The sequence below is a fragment of the Nelumbo nucifera genome, chromosome 3, assembly GCF_055504915.1.
Source record: "Nelumbo nucifera cultivar China Antique chromosome 3, China Antique-T2T, whole genome shotgun sequence".
NCBI classification, from domain to species: Eukaryota; Viridiplantae; Streptophyta; class Magnoliopsida; order Proteales; family Nelumbonaceae; genus Nelumbo; species Nelumbo nucifera.
In genome coordinates this window covers 20,231,049-20,249,017 of record NC_142651.1, presented here as the reverse complement: position 1 = coordinate 20,249,017, position 17,969 = coordinate 20,231,049, and the positions used below count along the sequence as shown (strand labels likewise).

At 38.5% G+C, this 17,969-nt stretch overlaps 1 protein-coding gene across 3 annotated transcripts in view; it reads right to left on the bottom strand.

Moving 5' to 3' along the window:
- LOC104600656 (ARM repeat superfamily protein) overlaps positions 1–17,969 on the bottom strand; it is a 60,239-nt gene that overhangs the window by 4,091 nt on the left and 38,179 nt on the right. For 2 of the 3 annotated variants that reach the window (XM_010263733.2, XM_088900960.1), the window contains 8 exons: positions 17,831–17,954; positions 17,692–17,749; positions 17,446–17,561; positions 15,367–15,444; positions 15,210–15,272; positions 14,191–14,286; positions 13,954–14,063; positions 1,618–1,807 (listed from right to left, as the gene is read on the bottom strand). In XM_010263733.2, the coding sequence (XP_010262035.1) occupies positions 1,618–1,807; positions 13,954–14,063; positions 14,191–14,286; positions 15,210–15,272; positions 15,367–15,444; positions 17,446–17,561; positions 17,692–17,749; positions 17,831–17,954 (835 nt within the window). The remainder of the gene's footprint in view (positions 1–1,617; positions 1,808–13,953; positions 14,064–14,190; positions 14,287–15,209; positions 15,273–15,366; positions 15,445–17,445; positions 17,562–17,691; positions 17,750–17,830; positions 17,955–17,969) is intronic. The other variant, XM_088900959.1, reaches the window with a different exon arrangement.

Below are 17,969 nucleotides of genomic sequence, written 5' to 3'. Positions count from 1 at the left end.
ACCCAAGCCAATCTATAAAAGCGAACCCTTGGGGCTTGGCCCAAGTTGAAGACCACCCAAACCAAAACCAAAACATTTTTTGACCTGTGTTAGCCATGCCTGGGTTGGGAATAATATATATACTCCATATATATATATATATTGTTACTAAAGGTTGATTGAACTTGGCTAAATGGTTGAAGGGTTGTTTATTATATATAAGATTTAGGGTTCAAATCCTCTTACAAAAGCATTTTGACACCATATTTGTAAATTGCATCATTACATCACATTTTTTAATATGTCAATGAAGTCAATCCATACTTTTTTTAAGATAAAATAAAATTTTACTAAACAAAAAGAAGATACAAGAAAGGTGATAAACAATCACCTGAGGGAAAACAACAAACCCGGGAACACCACGCAAGAAAACCCCAAACCCCAACAAAACCAACCCAAACTACACCCAACGACTTTTACAAACCAGAAAAAACATCGAGAATCAACATGGGAGTACTAAAGCAAAAACCCAACCCTAACACCACAGCTAACACTCACAGAAAACCCATCCCACAAAGGACTCCCAAGTCCCAAATACAAACTCTTCTTATCAACTTTTTGAGAAACCTTCTTCTAGTTATCTTCTATCTGCTCTTTTGGTTTTTTTGACGAGCTTTTTAGGCCCAATACCAAATAAGCCTCCTTTTAGTTGTGCAAAAAACTTAAGCTGGATCCATACTTTTTTTTAGGTATTACATATTATACATTACACGGGGATTAAGGGACAAGAACAGAGCAGTGTGCATGTAACGTCATCGGCAAGTCAAGCCATACTTGGGCTGGACCAAACTTGGCCTACATTCAATAGGCTTTGGGTCAAGCTCAGGGCTACCAAGGTGTCAACCTAAACCTAACCCAAGATTTTTCAAGGCCCAGGCCAAATCTGAAGCCTGAAAATTTAAATTCAGGTCCTAAAAAAGCTCAGTTTGGGTTAGGCCTAGCTTAAGTTGCGCCTACAGTTTACCTAAGTTGCAGCTCTAGAATTGGGATATGACCCAGGTTACTACTGAAGAAAGACAGCCAAATTACCAAATAGCAGAGTTCTACATTAAACATATAAATATATATACATTCATATGAAACCCTGGATTCAGTACCAGTATTGATCATTGCTAGTCCAGCCTGTCCAGTGCACAAATTCCTAGGCCTAGACCAAGATTTTCTGTGCAAGCGCGGCTTGCCTGGACCCTAAACTTCCATCAGGCCTCGTATAATATGAAATACAGCTTTTAGGACCAGAAAGTCTGGTTGCAACTGGGGCCCAACATGCAGGCCAGGCTGGGTCCAAGCAACAAAACCCCTTACCAGGTGTGTGGCCCAGGCTCCCAGACCTTTGGGCCCCAATGAAGCCAAAAGCCCTGTCAACCTAGCACAAGACCTCAGTTTTCTAGTGAATTCTTGGCAATCTAAGATTTGGCCTTTTTCTTCTCTTCTTCATGTCCTGCATCATTTTCACTTAGAGGCATATATGTCATAGAAGGTAATATGAGAAACTCAAGCAAATGCAAAGCAGTACAAGATTGCAAATGAAGAACTCAAGCCTCTCAGACAAAATGAAGACAAGTAGAAACAAATTACCAATCTTGCAAAAATAACCAGCAACGAACTTTTCAAAGCTGCAATTTGACAAGATTGCATGCGCCTAACAAGAGCTGTAATGAGATCCCGGATATGTTGTGCCATTTGCAAAGGCAAATGCAAAATAAGTTGTAGAATGTAGCTACCAACAAATAGTGATCCAGAACTTTCCAAATCTGGGTCAAGAAGCCTGCTTGAAGATCACTCAACATTAGGAATGCAAACCCCAAGAATGAATGAGAAGCAAGCATAACCAAACAAATAAAATAAAATAGTTTTGCCAACACAAGTTAAGCTCTGGGTGCTTCGTTCAAGAAAAAACAATCCATCCATACTACTGATGTAAAGAAGAAAAAATTACAAGATGACTCAACCAATTAATTAAGCACATCATAAACAATCATTAAAATATTTTTATGCCTATTGGTAAGTCAGTTACAGGATTCATATCTTTGAGAGGCATGGTACAGGTATATCTGGGAAATGGATACAAAATTTACAGTCTTTCTCCATACCATTAACAAAAAAAAACTCTATTAATTAACAGCATAAGAAAGTATATGCAAGTCTATTGCTCCAAAGACAGGAAAAGTGGCAAAGTGAGCCATCATCAGTACACCCTCCTAAAAAAAAGCAATAGCCCTGTACCATTGATCCCTAACGCAAGTCAATCTCCATTCTTCAAGTCCTTCTAGCAACTATTTTTCATTGAGTTGTTATGGCCACAAACAGTATCCATTAGTCCAAATTCAGATTCAATCCAATTATGGTGATTCAAAATTCAATCAGTTTATAGTTGGATCATATATGGATCCACACACACACACAAGTATAATTCAAAGTTGGATTGAATATTGTTTTTTTACTTAAGAGCCGCAGATTTTATTCTCATAAAAGTCATTTTCAAATTCATTTTATTAATATCAATGCCACTTCTAGTTTGCTTTATTAGTAATATATAAAATTTTGATAATATTTTACCTTATATTATTAATGGTAGGCTGGATATGGCACTGAACAGAACGAAGTGGCAAAACAGGATTCATGTAGCTGCTCCCAAAACGCCCTGAGGAGTATGCCAGAGGCATTAATACCTTTAAGGTATATATGATTTTAATTCAATCCATTTACAGCCCTAACAGTTACCCAACCTTTAAGTGAATCCATCTAAACATATTCAGTCTAGAAGCTAAGGCCCTAGCCTCATTAATAAAGTCTCTCAACTCAAGGTCCATCACCCTCAAAGTCATCTAATTTCCGAACTATCACCACCCTAGAAAACCCCCACAACCTCACATATGTTAATGAATCAACTTTGGATAGAGGCATATATGATTCTAATTCTATCCATTTACAGCCCTAAGAGTTACCCAACCTTAAATGATTGAATCCATTTAAACATATTCAGCCTAGAAGCTAAGGCCCTATCCTCATTAATAAGGTCTCTCAACTCAAGGTCCTTCACCCTCAAAGTCTTCTAATTTCCGAACTATCACCACCCTAGAAAATCCCCACAACCTCAACCTCTCAAGGACCAAGTAGAATATTAACCTAATTCCCTGCAACAATGCCATGATCTCTACTCTCAAGGAGTCACATATGCTAGGGTACCTTCAAAATTTTCTAAACGTATCTAGTTATTCTTGAAAACCTGGCACCAATCCCCTTTCAGACACACGGTTTAGAGTATTTGTTTTGACATTGAAGGTTAGGAATCTGGTTTTGTAAAGGGATTTTTTTATTGTCCCTCCAAGAATTTAAAATCAACATATTACAATTCTTGGGTAGCCTCAGCTGCCCCCATATTGTCCCTTCAAGGCTTCCTTCTCTTCTAAAAATTCTAAGATTTCTTTCCTCCCATATTGTCCAGATCACTGTTTCCCTCATACATCTCCAAAGTAACCTCCCTCTTCTCTTTGGCTACCTGAATGTAGAATAGCCAAATAACCTGTCCATTCTATTTCGAGTGTTCCATCTGCAACCAAAAAATGACAAAAACCAAACCCAAATACAACAAGCAAAGGGGTAGGAGATTAGAAGATGATAAACAGTTTCACCTTAGATTCACACAAGATACACCAATTTGGGGAAGGCACCAGCCTGGTCTCTTCCTTTGGAGCAAGTCACAAGTATTAATAGCACCATGGATCACATCCCAACCTAAAGCACCCACTTTGGGGGGGGATAGGCCGACACCAAACTTCTTTAACTAGAAAAAGCATTGGAGATTGGGCAGAAGACCTAGAAGGATGACTAGTCCACAAATGAGTGCCTCCTTTACTAGTATCAAGGAAAGCCTCCTCAAGGATTTGTAAAAGGTTTGAAACAAGGCCCAATTCTGTGTCTCTCACATTCCTACGATACCCAAATTCCACCCACACCCAAAAAGTGAGGGAGAGGGAATTAAAAACTCAAAAATTGATCTTCCCCTGAAATATGAAAGGGAAAACAAATAAGGGAACAAATCCATTAAAGGAATTTCACCCACACATAAATCTTCTCAAAACCTAATTTAATTACCTGAATTGAGATCAAACCTGATGCGACCGAGAAAAAGTGGAAGAACCTTATGAACAACTTTCCACTTGGAAGCAACTAGATGCCCTACTAGAGACTCCAACATCCTAACCATTCTCAGAGAGCCCATGAATGTTGACCACCACCTTATACCACAGTTTGTTTGTTTCCCACAAGAATCTCCATAGTCATTTACCTAGTAGAGCCAAATTCTTTTCCTTCATTCTTCCTAATTCCAGGCCACCAAATTCCTTTCTTCTACTCACCACTTCCCACCTTACTAATTGGTCCTTTTCCACCCCTGGTTCCCACAAAAAAAAAAAAAACCCTCATAATTTTCTCAATCCCTTTCACAAAGGCTAAAGTGGACTTAATGAGTGTTATTGTGCCTCCCAAAGAAACATAGTTCCTTTTCCACACTGCCAATTTCTTTTCAAACCTCTCCACTACCAAATTCCAAAAAGTCAAATTCCTAGAGTTGGCACCAAGAGGAATCCATAAATATTTAAGGGTTTACACCATTTTAGAATCCCTTTCTATTATAAGTTTGCTAATGTTCAGCTCCTTGGCTCTTTGTACACCTTCCAAGGCTGCTAGAATCTCAGCCCTAAGGGAGTCACCCTCTCCAATTGGTCTTGAGAAAAGAGCAACTAAATTCCCTTCCTCATTACTTATCACACTCCAATGCTTAAGGGCCCTGGATTTCAACCACTGCTTTGTCAAAGTTCAGCTTGAAAAAACCATTGGGAGGAGGGCTCCAAGACAAGACCGGGGCCTCCCTAATCAGGGCTGAGATGGCAATTGTTTTCCAACTTCTTTGCAAATCATCCAAACCTTGAAAGAGTTCCAAAGACTTCAGCTAGTGTACCACTTTGGTAAAAACCAACCCCATAAGAGCTTCCTTCTCTCTAAAAAAAATTCCTGAATTCCTTTCCTCCCAAATGGTCTAGCTAATGGCAGCCCTTACAAACCTCCACCTCCCTCTTCTTTGGCCAACTGGAAAAGATTGAGGCAAACAAGCTTTGCACATTGGGGGGTGGGGAGGGAGGAGTCTACCTGCACCCAAACAAAGAAGAAAACCATTCTCAAATACCTTTAACAAGTAGCAGAAGATTAATAAGTGGTAGCAATTCTCACCATCAGCCTTACAAAGAATATACTGATGAGGGGATGAACACATTTTAGATCTTTTCTTTGAAGAAAATCACAAGTGTTGATCCTTTCCAGGAAAGCCTCCCAACAAAAGCTCTCAACCCTTCGTGGAATAGGTTTACCATTTACCCCAAACCTCTTTTGTAAGAAAAACCAAACCCCCAATACATTTGGCTGCGTCAAGCCTTTGAAAAAGGAAGCACAAGTGAATGAACCAGAGGGAGAAAAGGTCCAAATCCTTTTGTCAAGCTTAGTAGGATCCAGAAAATCCCCCATCAAGAATACCCACTAAAGTCAAAGTACTACTTAACTTTGTGTCCCTAATAGCCCTTCTGAATCCCAAAACCCATTCAAACCCAATACTATAATTGGAAGGCATAAAAAAAAGCATATATAAGCTCATTCTTATAGTTGGAAATAGCAAATAAGGATGGAAATTGATCCCTCAAAGGAAAATTCCCAAACCAGACTTGTTCCCAACTTAATTCGGTTATCAAAATGCAAATCATACCTGAACCAAGGCAAGAGCAATGAAAGAATAGCTTGGATGGCTTTTCACAGGGAAGCTTTAGTAGTCTAGCCTGACTTGCAACATCCCATTCATTAGCCACAAGCCCATGATTGCTCAACACTACCTTCACCCACAACTTTTCATAGCTTCAACTAAAATATTTTAATCTACAAAATCATAGGCCTTTTCTAGATCCGATTTGCACAACACACATTCATTGGCAATAAGTACTTGATTCAAAATTTGTCCCTCTTGTATGAAAGCCCGTTGGAATTGTGAGATGATTGAAGGGAAGACCTTTTTTAGTCTAAGGAAAAGAACCTTGGCTAGAATCTTGTACGGACTAGTCACCAAACTAATCGGTTTAAAATCCTTTGGATGGAAAGTACTTGACTTTTTAGGGATCAAAGCAATGAAAGTTGCATTAACAACCTTGCTGATAATCTCCCTACGAAAAAACTCCTCATACAAAGTCCCCTTTTAACCACTCCCAATAGTCTTGGTAAAAAGCTTAAAGGCATAATAAAACCATTAAGGCTTGGTTCCTTAGAACAATCACAGAGAAAATTGCATTCTTTACCTCTTCTTCACCAAACCATCTACCCAAAATTCTACTCAAATTACTATCCAATGTTGGCCATTCCAATCCTTCTAGCTTCTATCTCCCTGTCACCGGCTTCCTAAAGACTGATTTGAAATGATCCACAAAGGGCATTGCAATATCATTTTGTTGGGTAACTATTCCACCCTCCAAGTCCAACACCGAAATAAAATTTTTCCTTCTCCTACCATTTGCAAAGGCCTTTAGATTATTACATTGAAATAAAATTTTTCCTTCTTCCATTTGCTATCCTATGGAAACATTTTGTATTTCCATCTCCTTTGATCCACCTCACGCTTGATTTTTGCTTCCAAGATATCTCCTCTCTCAAGAGGGCAACCTCCAACTCTTTTTTCTACTTTAAACTCCCCTCCCCCACTAGTTGTCCCTGCTCTTCCTTTTTGTCAATCTCTTTAGTTTGACTTATCCAACTCTTCTCCTTTACCATTGCTTCCTCCACATGTCTACTTGCATCATTGCATGTTTACTCAACTCTTCTATTTCTCCTTCACGTGTTATCCAACCAGCCATGTCAACAACAACTTCCACCTTCGACTTCCCCAACCAGAATGACATTTCCACTTCTAAGGCTACCCAATGCTTTAGAGCCCTTTGGCGGACAGGTAGAAAGACTGTGGAATGGCTTCAGGCTTAACCCTATTAAAATCTAATATGCTCTTGAATTCTGTTAGAATAAGGACTGTAGAAGTAAGAGAAAGATGAGAAGAAAAAAAAGGAGAAGAGAAGAAAATAGAGAAGGAGAAGAATTCTGGTTCGAACAAGAGAGAGTTATATTCTCTCTAGTCGGCCAGGTTTAATTTATATGTTTCTATTCAAGAACAAAAAGACTCCTTTGTCCCCACTTAAGTAAGGAACACAACTACTAATAGAACATTACACATCAGCAACTTAAACATAAATATAAAGACTAAAGTACCCCTACACAGTCGACATTAACACTCCTCCTCAAGCTAGTGAGTATATATTATATAGTCCCAGCTTGTTACATATGTAGCTCACTCTCCCCTGACTCAACCCTTTGGTGAACAGGTCTACCCATTGGTTTCCTAATTATCACAATAGAGCTTCATTGGAGTGTCAATGGAATATCCCATCTCCTGTAGAAGATTTCTTAGCCACACTAATTCACAAGTAGTATGTGCTATAGCTCTATATTCTGCCTTTGCACTGCTTCTTGCTACAACTGTCTGTTTCTTACTTTTTCGTGTCACCAGATTATCCACAAGGAAAGTACAATAGCCTGTAGTGGATCTCCTGTCAGATAAAGAGCCAGCCCAATTAGCATCAATATATCCCTCTATTTTAAGTTTTCCTCCACTTCTAAATATCAAGCCACGACCAAGAGCCCCCTTTAAATACCTTACAATCCTTAAAACTGCATCCCAATGTGGAACCCGAGGTTTCTGCATGAACTAACTTACCACACTAACCGCAAATGAGATATCTGGCCGAGTAATAGTTAGATAATTTAGTTTACGCACCAGCCACCTGTACCTTCCAGGATCTTCAAACTCTTCACCCATATCACTGCTCAGCTTAATATTTGATTCCATAGGTGTTTCAGCTAGTTTGACACCTAACAATCTTGTTTCTTCCAACAAATCAAGAACATATTTCCTCTGACACAAATTAATACCATGCTTAGACCATGCTACTTTTACCCCGAGAAATACTTTAGTTTACCAAGGCCCTTTGTTTGAAAGTGTTCCTGCAAAAAGATCAACGTGGCATTGTTTCATACCAAACTTCTTTACCACCTCACTAAACCTACCAAACCACACATGGGGAGACTGTTTAAGTCCATAAATGGCCTTCTTTAGTCTGCACACCTTACCATCCTCCCCCTGAGTAACAAAGCCCGGTGGTTGCTCCATATAGACTTCCTCAAGTAAATCACCATGTAAGAAAGCATTCTTGACGTCAAGCTGAAAGAGAGGTCAATCATACATAGCAGCTAGAGATATCACAACACGAACTAAACCAATCTTAGCAACCGGAGAGGTCTCTATGTAGTCAATACCATATGTTTGGGAGTACCCTTTGGCAATCAATCTAGCCTTTAACCACTCTACACTACCATCGGGTAAATACTTAACAGTGCATACCCACTTACAACCGACAACCTACTTACTAGGAGGAAGTGTGGTGAGGTCTTATGTATGATTATGAGTTAGAGTAGAGAGTTCTTCCATTGCATGGCACCGCCCTAGAGAGGCAAGAGCTTCCTAGACATCCGTAGGAACAACAACAGAGAATAACAATGAGATAAACTGGCAATGGGAAGCAGAAAGGTTAGTGAGAGAAACATAATTAGAAATAGGATAAAGGGTGCAACTCGTTTACCTTTCCGCAAGGCAATGGGAAGATCAAGTTCAAAAACTGGGGTTGGGGCTGGTGTGGGAACAACTGTCAGGTCTGTCGACAATGATGGAGTTGTAAGAAGAGCCAATACATGTTGGCGATGTGTATACATATGACGAATAGTTGGCCGTTCAACAGGAGGTGGCACCGGAGTCAAAGACTTGGTTACAGCTGGAACAAGTAGAATGGGATCCGCAAATGGAACTGGAAGAGGAGGCGGTGGTGAGGAAACAAAAAACATCACTTGATCCCGAGAAAAACGGAGTGGACTCAAAGAAAGTATCATCAACACACACAAGTGAACGTCGAGAACTAGGATTATAATACTTATACCCTTTCTGGGTCCGAGAATAGCCAAAGAAGATACACTTAAGGGATTGTGCATCTAACTTGTCCCTTCCCGGTCCGGGATTATGAACAAAATAGACACCCAAAAATCCAAAGAGAAAGGGGAAACGAAGACAAGGTAGGAAACAAAGTGGTGAAAGGAGAATGACCATCAAGGATGGACGTGGGCATCCGGTTAATCAGAAAGCAAAATGTAAGCACAACATAGTTGTCAAGGCGATGCCTAGGCGGGCGCCCTTGGAGGCTCGCCTCGCCCAATCACCTAGCAACTTTGTATAGTGTCTTATAAAATACTTTTATATTGTTACTTTTTTGAGATTATAATTATAAAATTGACATTATTAAACAAAAATATTCATTTTTTGTGTTTATAAACTAATTTCTTTTTATTATTTTCTTATTTGTTAGGGCTTAATCAACACAAACATTGCTAACTACTGTATTGAACCCTCAAAGACTTCAGAATTTGAACCAATAAGGGAAAAACATAAAGTTTTGTCTAATCAGCACATTTCTTCCTCCATATCTTCTTCTTCTTCTTCTTCTTCTTCTTCCACCTTTTCTCTTCTTCTTTTCCTATAACAAAAATAGGGGTTCAATCCCCATATTTTTTGAATTTTCTTTTCTTTCTTCTTTTTCTTCTCATAAATATGTTTATTTTCTAGACATAAACATGAAGTTTATAATTGGATCGAGCAGTTTGGGTACATTCATCTGGTGCATAAGGGATCGAGTAGTTTCCAAAAGGTTTGGGTGCATTCATCTGGTGCATAAGGGATCGAGCAGTTTCCAAAAGGTGACGATTCTTTCTCTCAGCTACCCCATTTTGTTGTGGGGTGTAGGTACAGAAAGTTTGATGGATAATGCCATGTTCCAAATACTCCTAAAATGGTGTATAAAATATTCACGGCCATTATTGGAACAAAGAATTTTAATGTGTACACCAAATTGGTTACAAGTTTCAGCATAAAATTTTTGGAAAATGGTAAACAATTCACTCCTTACTTTCATTAGGTAAAGCCACATCATCATTGAATAATCATCAACAAAAATAACAAAGTATCTATAACCATTATATGACATTACTTTATTGGGACCCCAAACATTTGAATGAACTAAAGAAAAAGGACTCGACATACGATTATCAACCCTAGGAATAAAGGGAACACGATGATGTTTCCCCAACTAACATGACTCACAATCCAAAACAAAAAGATGACTCAACGAATGAACAAGAGACTTTAAAACTTTAAGTGATGGATGACCAAATCGACAGTGCCACTAGGGAGGAGAGAGAGATGTCTGCTGAAAAGTTGTTGACGTACTTCCACCACCATCAAGGTAATATAGTTCACCATCTTCATGCCCTCCACCAATCTTCATCCCGTCTTGAGATCCTGAAAAACACACAAAGAAGGGTAAAAAGTGATAGAGCAATTAAGAGACTTGGTCAACTTACTAACAGACATAAGGTCAAAAGGAAATTTGGGGACATACAAAATTGAGGATAAAGATAAAGGATCCACATTAACATTACCAACATCACAAATGGAGGATGTGGAACCATTAGCAAGGGTAACAGATTGTGATGTTGAGCACTGAGAGAGAGAGGAGAACACACCTGGAGTTCTAGTCATGTAATCGGAGGCTCTAGAGTCAATAATCCAGGGATTGGGTTTAGCTGCCAGACAAGCCATACCTGAGTGTGCAAGAATGGTTGTATTCTGTTGAGATGTGGCCTGAACAAACCTCTCATACTCATCACAGGGAACACTCATCATCTCCTTCCCGAGAACATCTGTGGATATAGAGGGCATCTGATCAGCTGAATGGCTCTCCTATCTAGAGCCACTGTCACTAGTCACGGCATGATTGGCCCAAGTTGAAGGTGGACCATGCAAATCATAACAATAATTGATGGTATGTCCATCCATACCACAGTGTGTACATCTTCTCAGACCAGAACTGCGTCCTCTACCACGGACTCCCCCTAAATCTTAACCTCCAATACGGAAACCACCACGACTATACATAGGTCCACCACCACCATTACGACCATACACCGGTCCATTGCTACCACTATAGCCAGATTGAGCTCCTCGAGCTCCACCTCTAACACCATGACCCCTTGATACTGCAAAGGCTGACCTATCAGAGACACTAGAATTCTCGGTAGATCTAATAGAAATCCTACTAAGCTGAGCAAACACCTCTTCTAAGGAAGGAAGAGTTGATCCGCTTATTATCTGTGCCTGCACTAGTTCATATTTAGACTTCAGCCCCACAAAAAATCTAGTCACATCTAGTTGTCTCTCTGCTATTGTTGAATTTTAACATCAAGAGGTGAGGGGGTGATACACATTCAGCTCATTGCGAAGGTTTCACATGCTAGCATAGTATTCCTCAAGACTCTGATTACCCTGTTGCAAATTAAAGCATTCCTAATACAGCTGATATACTCTAGTTGTGTTGTCTTGTCCCGAATATAGCTTCTTAGCATGGTCCCAAACTTCCTTGACAGTATTGAGAAACATGAAATTCATACTAATCTTCGGCTCCATACTGTTCCATAACCAAGTGATAATCTGTGCATCTTCTTGTTCCCAATCACCATACTCATGAGATTCAATAGAGGGTTTTTCTTCCCTTAAATGCTTCACTTTCTTCTTTGCTTTAAGAAAGACTTCTACAGATTTCACCCAAGGCACATAATTTTCTCCATTCAACTTGATAGAAGTCATCTGAACATTCAGGTAGTCGGTGGGAACCATCAAACTGGTTTTTCTTAAACTGTTGTCTCCCATGGCTGAAAAAAAAAATTCTTATTTCACCTCTCACCACACTGCACACTATACCACACACTGCTCTCAGCACCAGTTGTTGCTGAATTCTTCACTCTCTACACCACAACCCTACTACACGACTACCTAAAAACTCACCACACTACTCGAAGATCATTCCCCCTTCAAACCACACAAAAATCTGCACAAACCCTAACACAGTACAACCTGAACTTTCACCACACGACTTGGAACATATCCACCATTTGATTCACACTGAAAAACTGCATAAAAATCACTTACCTAATCACCAAAAAATCAAGTTGTACTCGACACTCCACTACATCACTCGAATCAGCCCTCTTCTCTTCATCGATTAGGGGGAGCTTCCTACAAACCACTGCAAACACTCACGAACTGCATGGCTGGAGGCATAGAAACCTCCAAGGGAAGAGGGCGATCACTCCTTTTCAGCCCCTTTCCTTATCTCCAACTGAAGACGAAGGAAAGATTAAAAAACCCTAGGCTGGATGCGTGAAGATCAGAATTCTGGGCAGATTCGATTTTCTCAACCTAGCTTTGATACCATATTAAAATCTAATCTGCTCTTGAATTCCGTTAAAATAAGGACTGTAGAAGTAAGAGAAAGATGAGAAGAAGAAGGAGAAGAGAAGAAAATAGAGAAGGAGAAAAATTCTGGTTCAAACAAGAGAGAGTTATATTCTCTCTAGTCGGACAGGTTAAATTTATATGTTCCTATTCAAGAACAAAAAGACTCCTTTGTCCCTACTTAATTAAGGGACACAACTACTAATAGAACATTATACATCAGCAACTTAAACATAAATATAAAGACTAAAATACCCCTACACAGTTGACATTAACAAACCCCAACAATCCTCAAACTTACCGCTCTCAAATCAGAGTTTTGAAAGAGATGAAGACTTCACCCAATGCTACTGCAATCTTTCAAGTATGGATTTCCACCAGCAATCTTTCAATGGAAAGATACTATCATTGACCTTCATTGAGTTACAGGACAGGCACCAACTTTCAACCATGATGGTTCCTTCTTGAGTTTCCACTATAACAAAATCAACCACCTTGCTTCCAACATCCAAAATCGTTTTCATCAAAAGGTATTAAGATAGTTGTTTGTGTCATGCCTAACTTCTTCATCACCTCCTCCAAAATCTTCTTTCAGTCTTTCACATCAACCTTCGAAGATAACACTTATCTCTATTCCCAAAATCCTTTTCCCCATTTAACCACACATTTGGTTCTGGTGCAGAGAGGGCAACTGTCCATCCCCAACCTCTCTAACCACTTTCTTATCTCTTTCATTTCCTCCTTTTCCAGTCCCCCTCCTTCCATAGGTTCTTTCTCTCACTGTTTCTCCCTCTTTCTAACCCACCTATTCACCAAAATATGATGCAAGTCATTTGCTACCTTCTCCCTCTTTCTTCCCCCTTTCGAACTTCTCCTCTAATGTCACAAACCACCCTTTGGAATTCCTTTTCCGCTCTGCTACATACTCCTCCAAGTATAATTATCTTTCCAAACTGCCTGCTGACTTACATGCACTGCTCCGTCAAAAAACATTGAAACCAAAATGCTGCATCACCCACCAGCAGGACTTTCCCAAATCATCACTGTAAGCTCCTGATAATACATCTCGTCCAACAGCAAAATTTTCATCTCCTCCTTAATGACACTCTATTTCCTTGCTTGAAAGAAACTGTCGTCCTCCATCTGACACCCCCTCTCTTTCTGCTGTATATTCTCAAAATTCTTTCTAGGGCAGTTTTTATAATAGTAGTACATATCAGTTACCTTTTCTCAGCAAAAAACTAAAACAAACAAACAAGTGTACTCATGTTGAAAAGTGAGGTATTTTTTTTACAGGAAGATGTGTGTGTTGTAGTTTCTAGGCAAAGCATAAGATTAATAACAGGCACATATATAACAAGGAAATTAAAGGGGCATGAATTAGTTTAGCAGGATGTTTTGAAAAAGTTAACAAAACAATCAATCCACAAAAGTACCTGGAAGCTGCCTCAAGTAGACTTCTCATTGTAGACCCTGGATCAACACCCCAGGAAAGCACTTCATGTTTTGCTCCAGATACAAAAGTGGCCAAACATTCAGTAGCATTCTGTACTTGGGGTATATGCCAAAATAAAATATAGAAAGGACATTAAAAAGTCTAATTTAATTTTGATTAAAATTACTTAGCCAAAAGCAACAAAGAAATCTGTATATTTTAGTTTACCAAGAGGTACCTGCAACTCACTATGATCATCACTTTGAAGGACTATCCGGATAACTGAATTGAAGCAAACATCAAACACAGCTTTCACAATGTCAATTGGAGCATTCTGCAACATACCATCACAAACCATTTACTAAAATATATAATATGATGCTGCATAGTTATCAAATCATTTAAAAAGGTGCCCACCTAGGCCACAAGCTGACATCCTGGGCAACAAAAATTATAAGGAGAGCGCCTTATTGTAAATTTGTAATAATACCACTATGTGCGCATCTTTGTCACCTTGGGGGAAGCCCACCAAAGCTGGATTTCGGGCAGGGGTGGGGAAACAATACTTTATTAGAATATGTCTTAAAATACCCTATCATATATTATATATGTTTATGTTTTCTTTTACAGTTTTACCATTGGAACATAAAGAAGGGCTTCAAAATGAGAGAAACAAAGAAGGGGAAACAAGAGGCCCCTTTTTTGATAGACAACAGAAATATTTTATTAAAATGATAAAGACAATATTACATCTGAAGCAGAAAACCCCTAAAGAGTGTAGTTAACTGTGGCTGACCACCAGACAACATACAAATACTAGCCCCTTTAACTTCCTTGATCACAAAACATTTGACCCCAATACATAAATAAACATCCCTACCCATTTCAAATTTACTATTGGGCCCAAAACATTTGTCCCCTACGTATCCCCAGTTTGGCTAGAGCATCAGACAATGAAGAAGAGGTCCCTTTTGTTCTTTCCCTTCTTGGCCACTTTTTTCCTTTACATTATTCATCTTTCTCTCCCGCTCACTAGTATAAGAATATAGCCATCCTTAGTTGATAATATTCTTTTAATTGCTTTATTAAATCCTCTTCTATAATATTGTTTTTGAACTTAGGTTTGTCAAAATCTGTCCCCAAGGCATTCCACTGTCACAAAGAACCCCTATATACCATTACAACTATGGAATAGTTCTGAAAGCCCAGTCATGAAAAAGAAAATTCACCATTGCTTACACCAAACAAAAAATTTACCTTCAGCAGCATAGTTACAAGATCCAAGGAGCCAGCTACTAATCCATCGGGTTGCTTCTGTGGCTTATTGATACAATAAAGGTGTGTAAGAGATCAAACTTTCTAAAACCAAGAATGTTCATACAAACTTTTCTATTTTAGGAAGTACTAAATGTACCTTATCTAGTATGGGTCCAATAGAAGGTAAAATCCGAGAAACAAGAGGGTGAATACATCCAGGAGAATTCTTAATTGCCTGAACAGACACAGAAAGAAATCAGGATTACATTACCATAATGAACAAATAATACTTGAACAACGATAACCTCATTATAGATATGAGTTTCATCTTGCTCATTTATTTCAGCTCAGTTTTCAGAAATTCAATGGAAAACATTGCATTTTTAGAATAACAAAATGTACGTCAGAAATTGCTATAATAGATTCCACCATTGCACTTTGCAGTGTTACTTGAATGTAACAATGTGCATTTGTGCAGTTTTACAGCCTTTATAAAGGCAGCAGAAGAAGAGAGTTCCAACTGGTAGAATGAAACTGCTTTTACAGTCGATGCATTGGTTCAAACAGACTTTGTCAACATATAAGTCAAAGAACAGGGGAATAACAGACAACAGGACATCAAAATATGTTCAATATCCTGTATCTCAACCCGAGGTTAAACCATGTCTCCAAAGTTTCATGTCAATAGACAGGAGGATTGTTCCTTACAAAGATTTTCCTCCTTATTTTTAAAATTCATTCAATGAACAAGCAGTCAAATGTTGAACAGGACCTTCAGGTATTGAGGAACAATACTGAGCACTTTCTTGCTGTTTACTCAGGACCAATAGAGGAAAGGGACTCTACAAGAGCAGAATTGTTGTTTTTCTCCAAGGATTAAAGTTGTGTAAGATGTTGAACCTGCATAATGTTGAGATAGGGAAGGTGACTCCAAAACAGTGATGGTATGGCTAAAAATGATTCTCTAGTAGGGACTTGGCTGTACCAGCATACCTTAATACAAACAAAAGAACTTACAAGACTAAGAGAGCTGCAAATGTGGTGCAGACACAGTGACAAGACAAGGGTCAACAGGGATCAACCATTTGTGGGGATTTTGATGGAATACTCTTCATGTAAAAAAAGAAAAAAGGAAATATATGTCAAAAATGGGTTAAGTAAAAGAAATTAGCCCAAATGTTGGAAACTTAGACACATATAAGTATCATTTTTTACCTGTACCACAATCTAATAAAAGTTTACAGTTGCTGTTCAAAAAAGAAAAAGTTAAATGTTGAATAGTTGGCAAGAAATTTGGTAGAAGATAAAATAGAGCAAGAGGATCTGTGGTTTAAGCTGTTTTTTACTTGATCAGAAGGGACAGGTGTACACAGCCTTACCCCTGCAGATACATATAGAAGCTGTTTCCAGGATTTGAACCCTGGACACCTAGGTCGCAACGAGTAACCCAACTTATGCACCAAGGGTAAGAGTGGCTATATATCTAAGTGAAATTTTTGCACCTCTCATTTTATTGCACATATTATATAGAATGGAACAAAAGCGGGCAAACGTGTAATAAAGAAGGTTGATGCCTTTTTTGGCATCAGTAAAGTTTTATGAATGATTCAAAGAAATTTAGATGGAAAAGGATCATTTCAGTCAGAATAGGAAACTTTGTACAATTCTTTTAGTAAAGATAACTATTTTTCTGCATTATGTACAGCCATGCTACAGGGCAATCTTCTTAAACATGTGACATTCTCATCCCCTTTTCTCTCTAAAATATCTCAGCAAGGTTTCTCTTCCTTAACAATGAAATTGTAATGCACAAGATTTTAAATTTCATCAAAATCCTTGAAACTCCAACTTTTAATTCCAATTTCAGAGGGAACCAGAACAAAATAGATGGGGAATATCATATCCTTTGATGTTGATCCTAGATGGAAATTGAACAAGAGAATTTTAAGAAAGCCGATGGGATTAGGAAAGTAAAGAGGTCAAATAAGTATGATACAGAAAAAATAGGAAAAAGAAGAAGAAATAGGCTATACAAGATTCACCATTTAAGTTATGATTTTCCTTGACACTTACTCTCCAAAATTGCACTGAAATTTCAGAGAATTTCAGCCTGAATCCAGGTTGAAACCCAGTTTTAAACTAAGATTCAAAACCTTCATTATGCAGCACAAGGAAAACTGGACAAAATCAAGTATACCATGAATCCAGATCAACATAAGAACAGTTCAAATATTACCTCCAGAACTTCAACAGCATCTATACTAATGAATGGATCTGAGATATGTTGTGCCCACATATTAAGAACGATAGGAGAAATAATGGATTCTATTGATGTTGATGCCTCGTGACCTACTGTAAAACCAAACAAGCAAATAATACTTTAGAAACAACTACAAAAGAAATACTCATTTATTTGATATACTGAATGTGTAATATACATGCTGGCAAACAAAAAGAAAATTTCTGCAAATACTACACAGACCTGCCTTAACCGCTGCTTGAAGTGTCTCCAACACAAGGTGTAGGGTTTCATCAGATGCCTAAAAAGCCACAAATTCTTCAACCATTGAAGCTTACTTCAACCAATATTAACAAAAGAAGGCTTTACAGAGATACATTACATGCTTAAGAAGATCTGTTAGTGATGAAAGTAAACCCATTATATGGGGCTGCAGCATTTCTTTGTTAGCTTCTGGTAAGAGCTGGGAAACAGCCCGACAAGTACCTACTTTTACAGGTGGAGGGCTGTCCAAAAAAGTA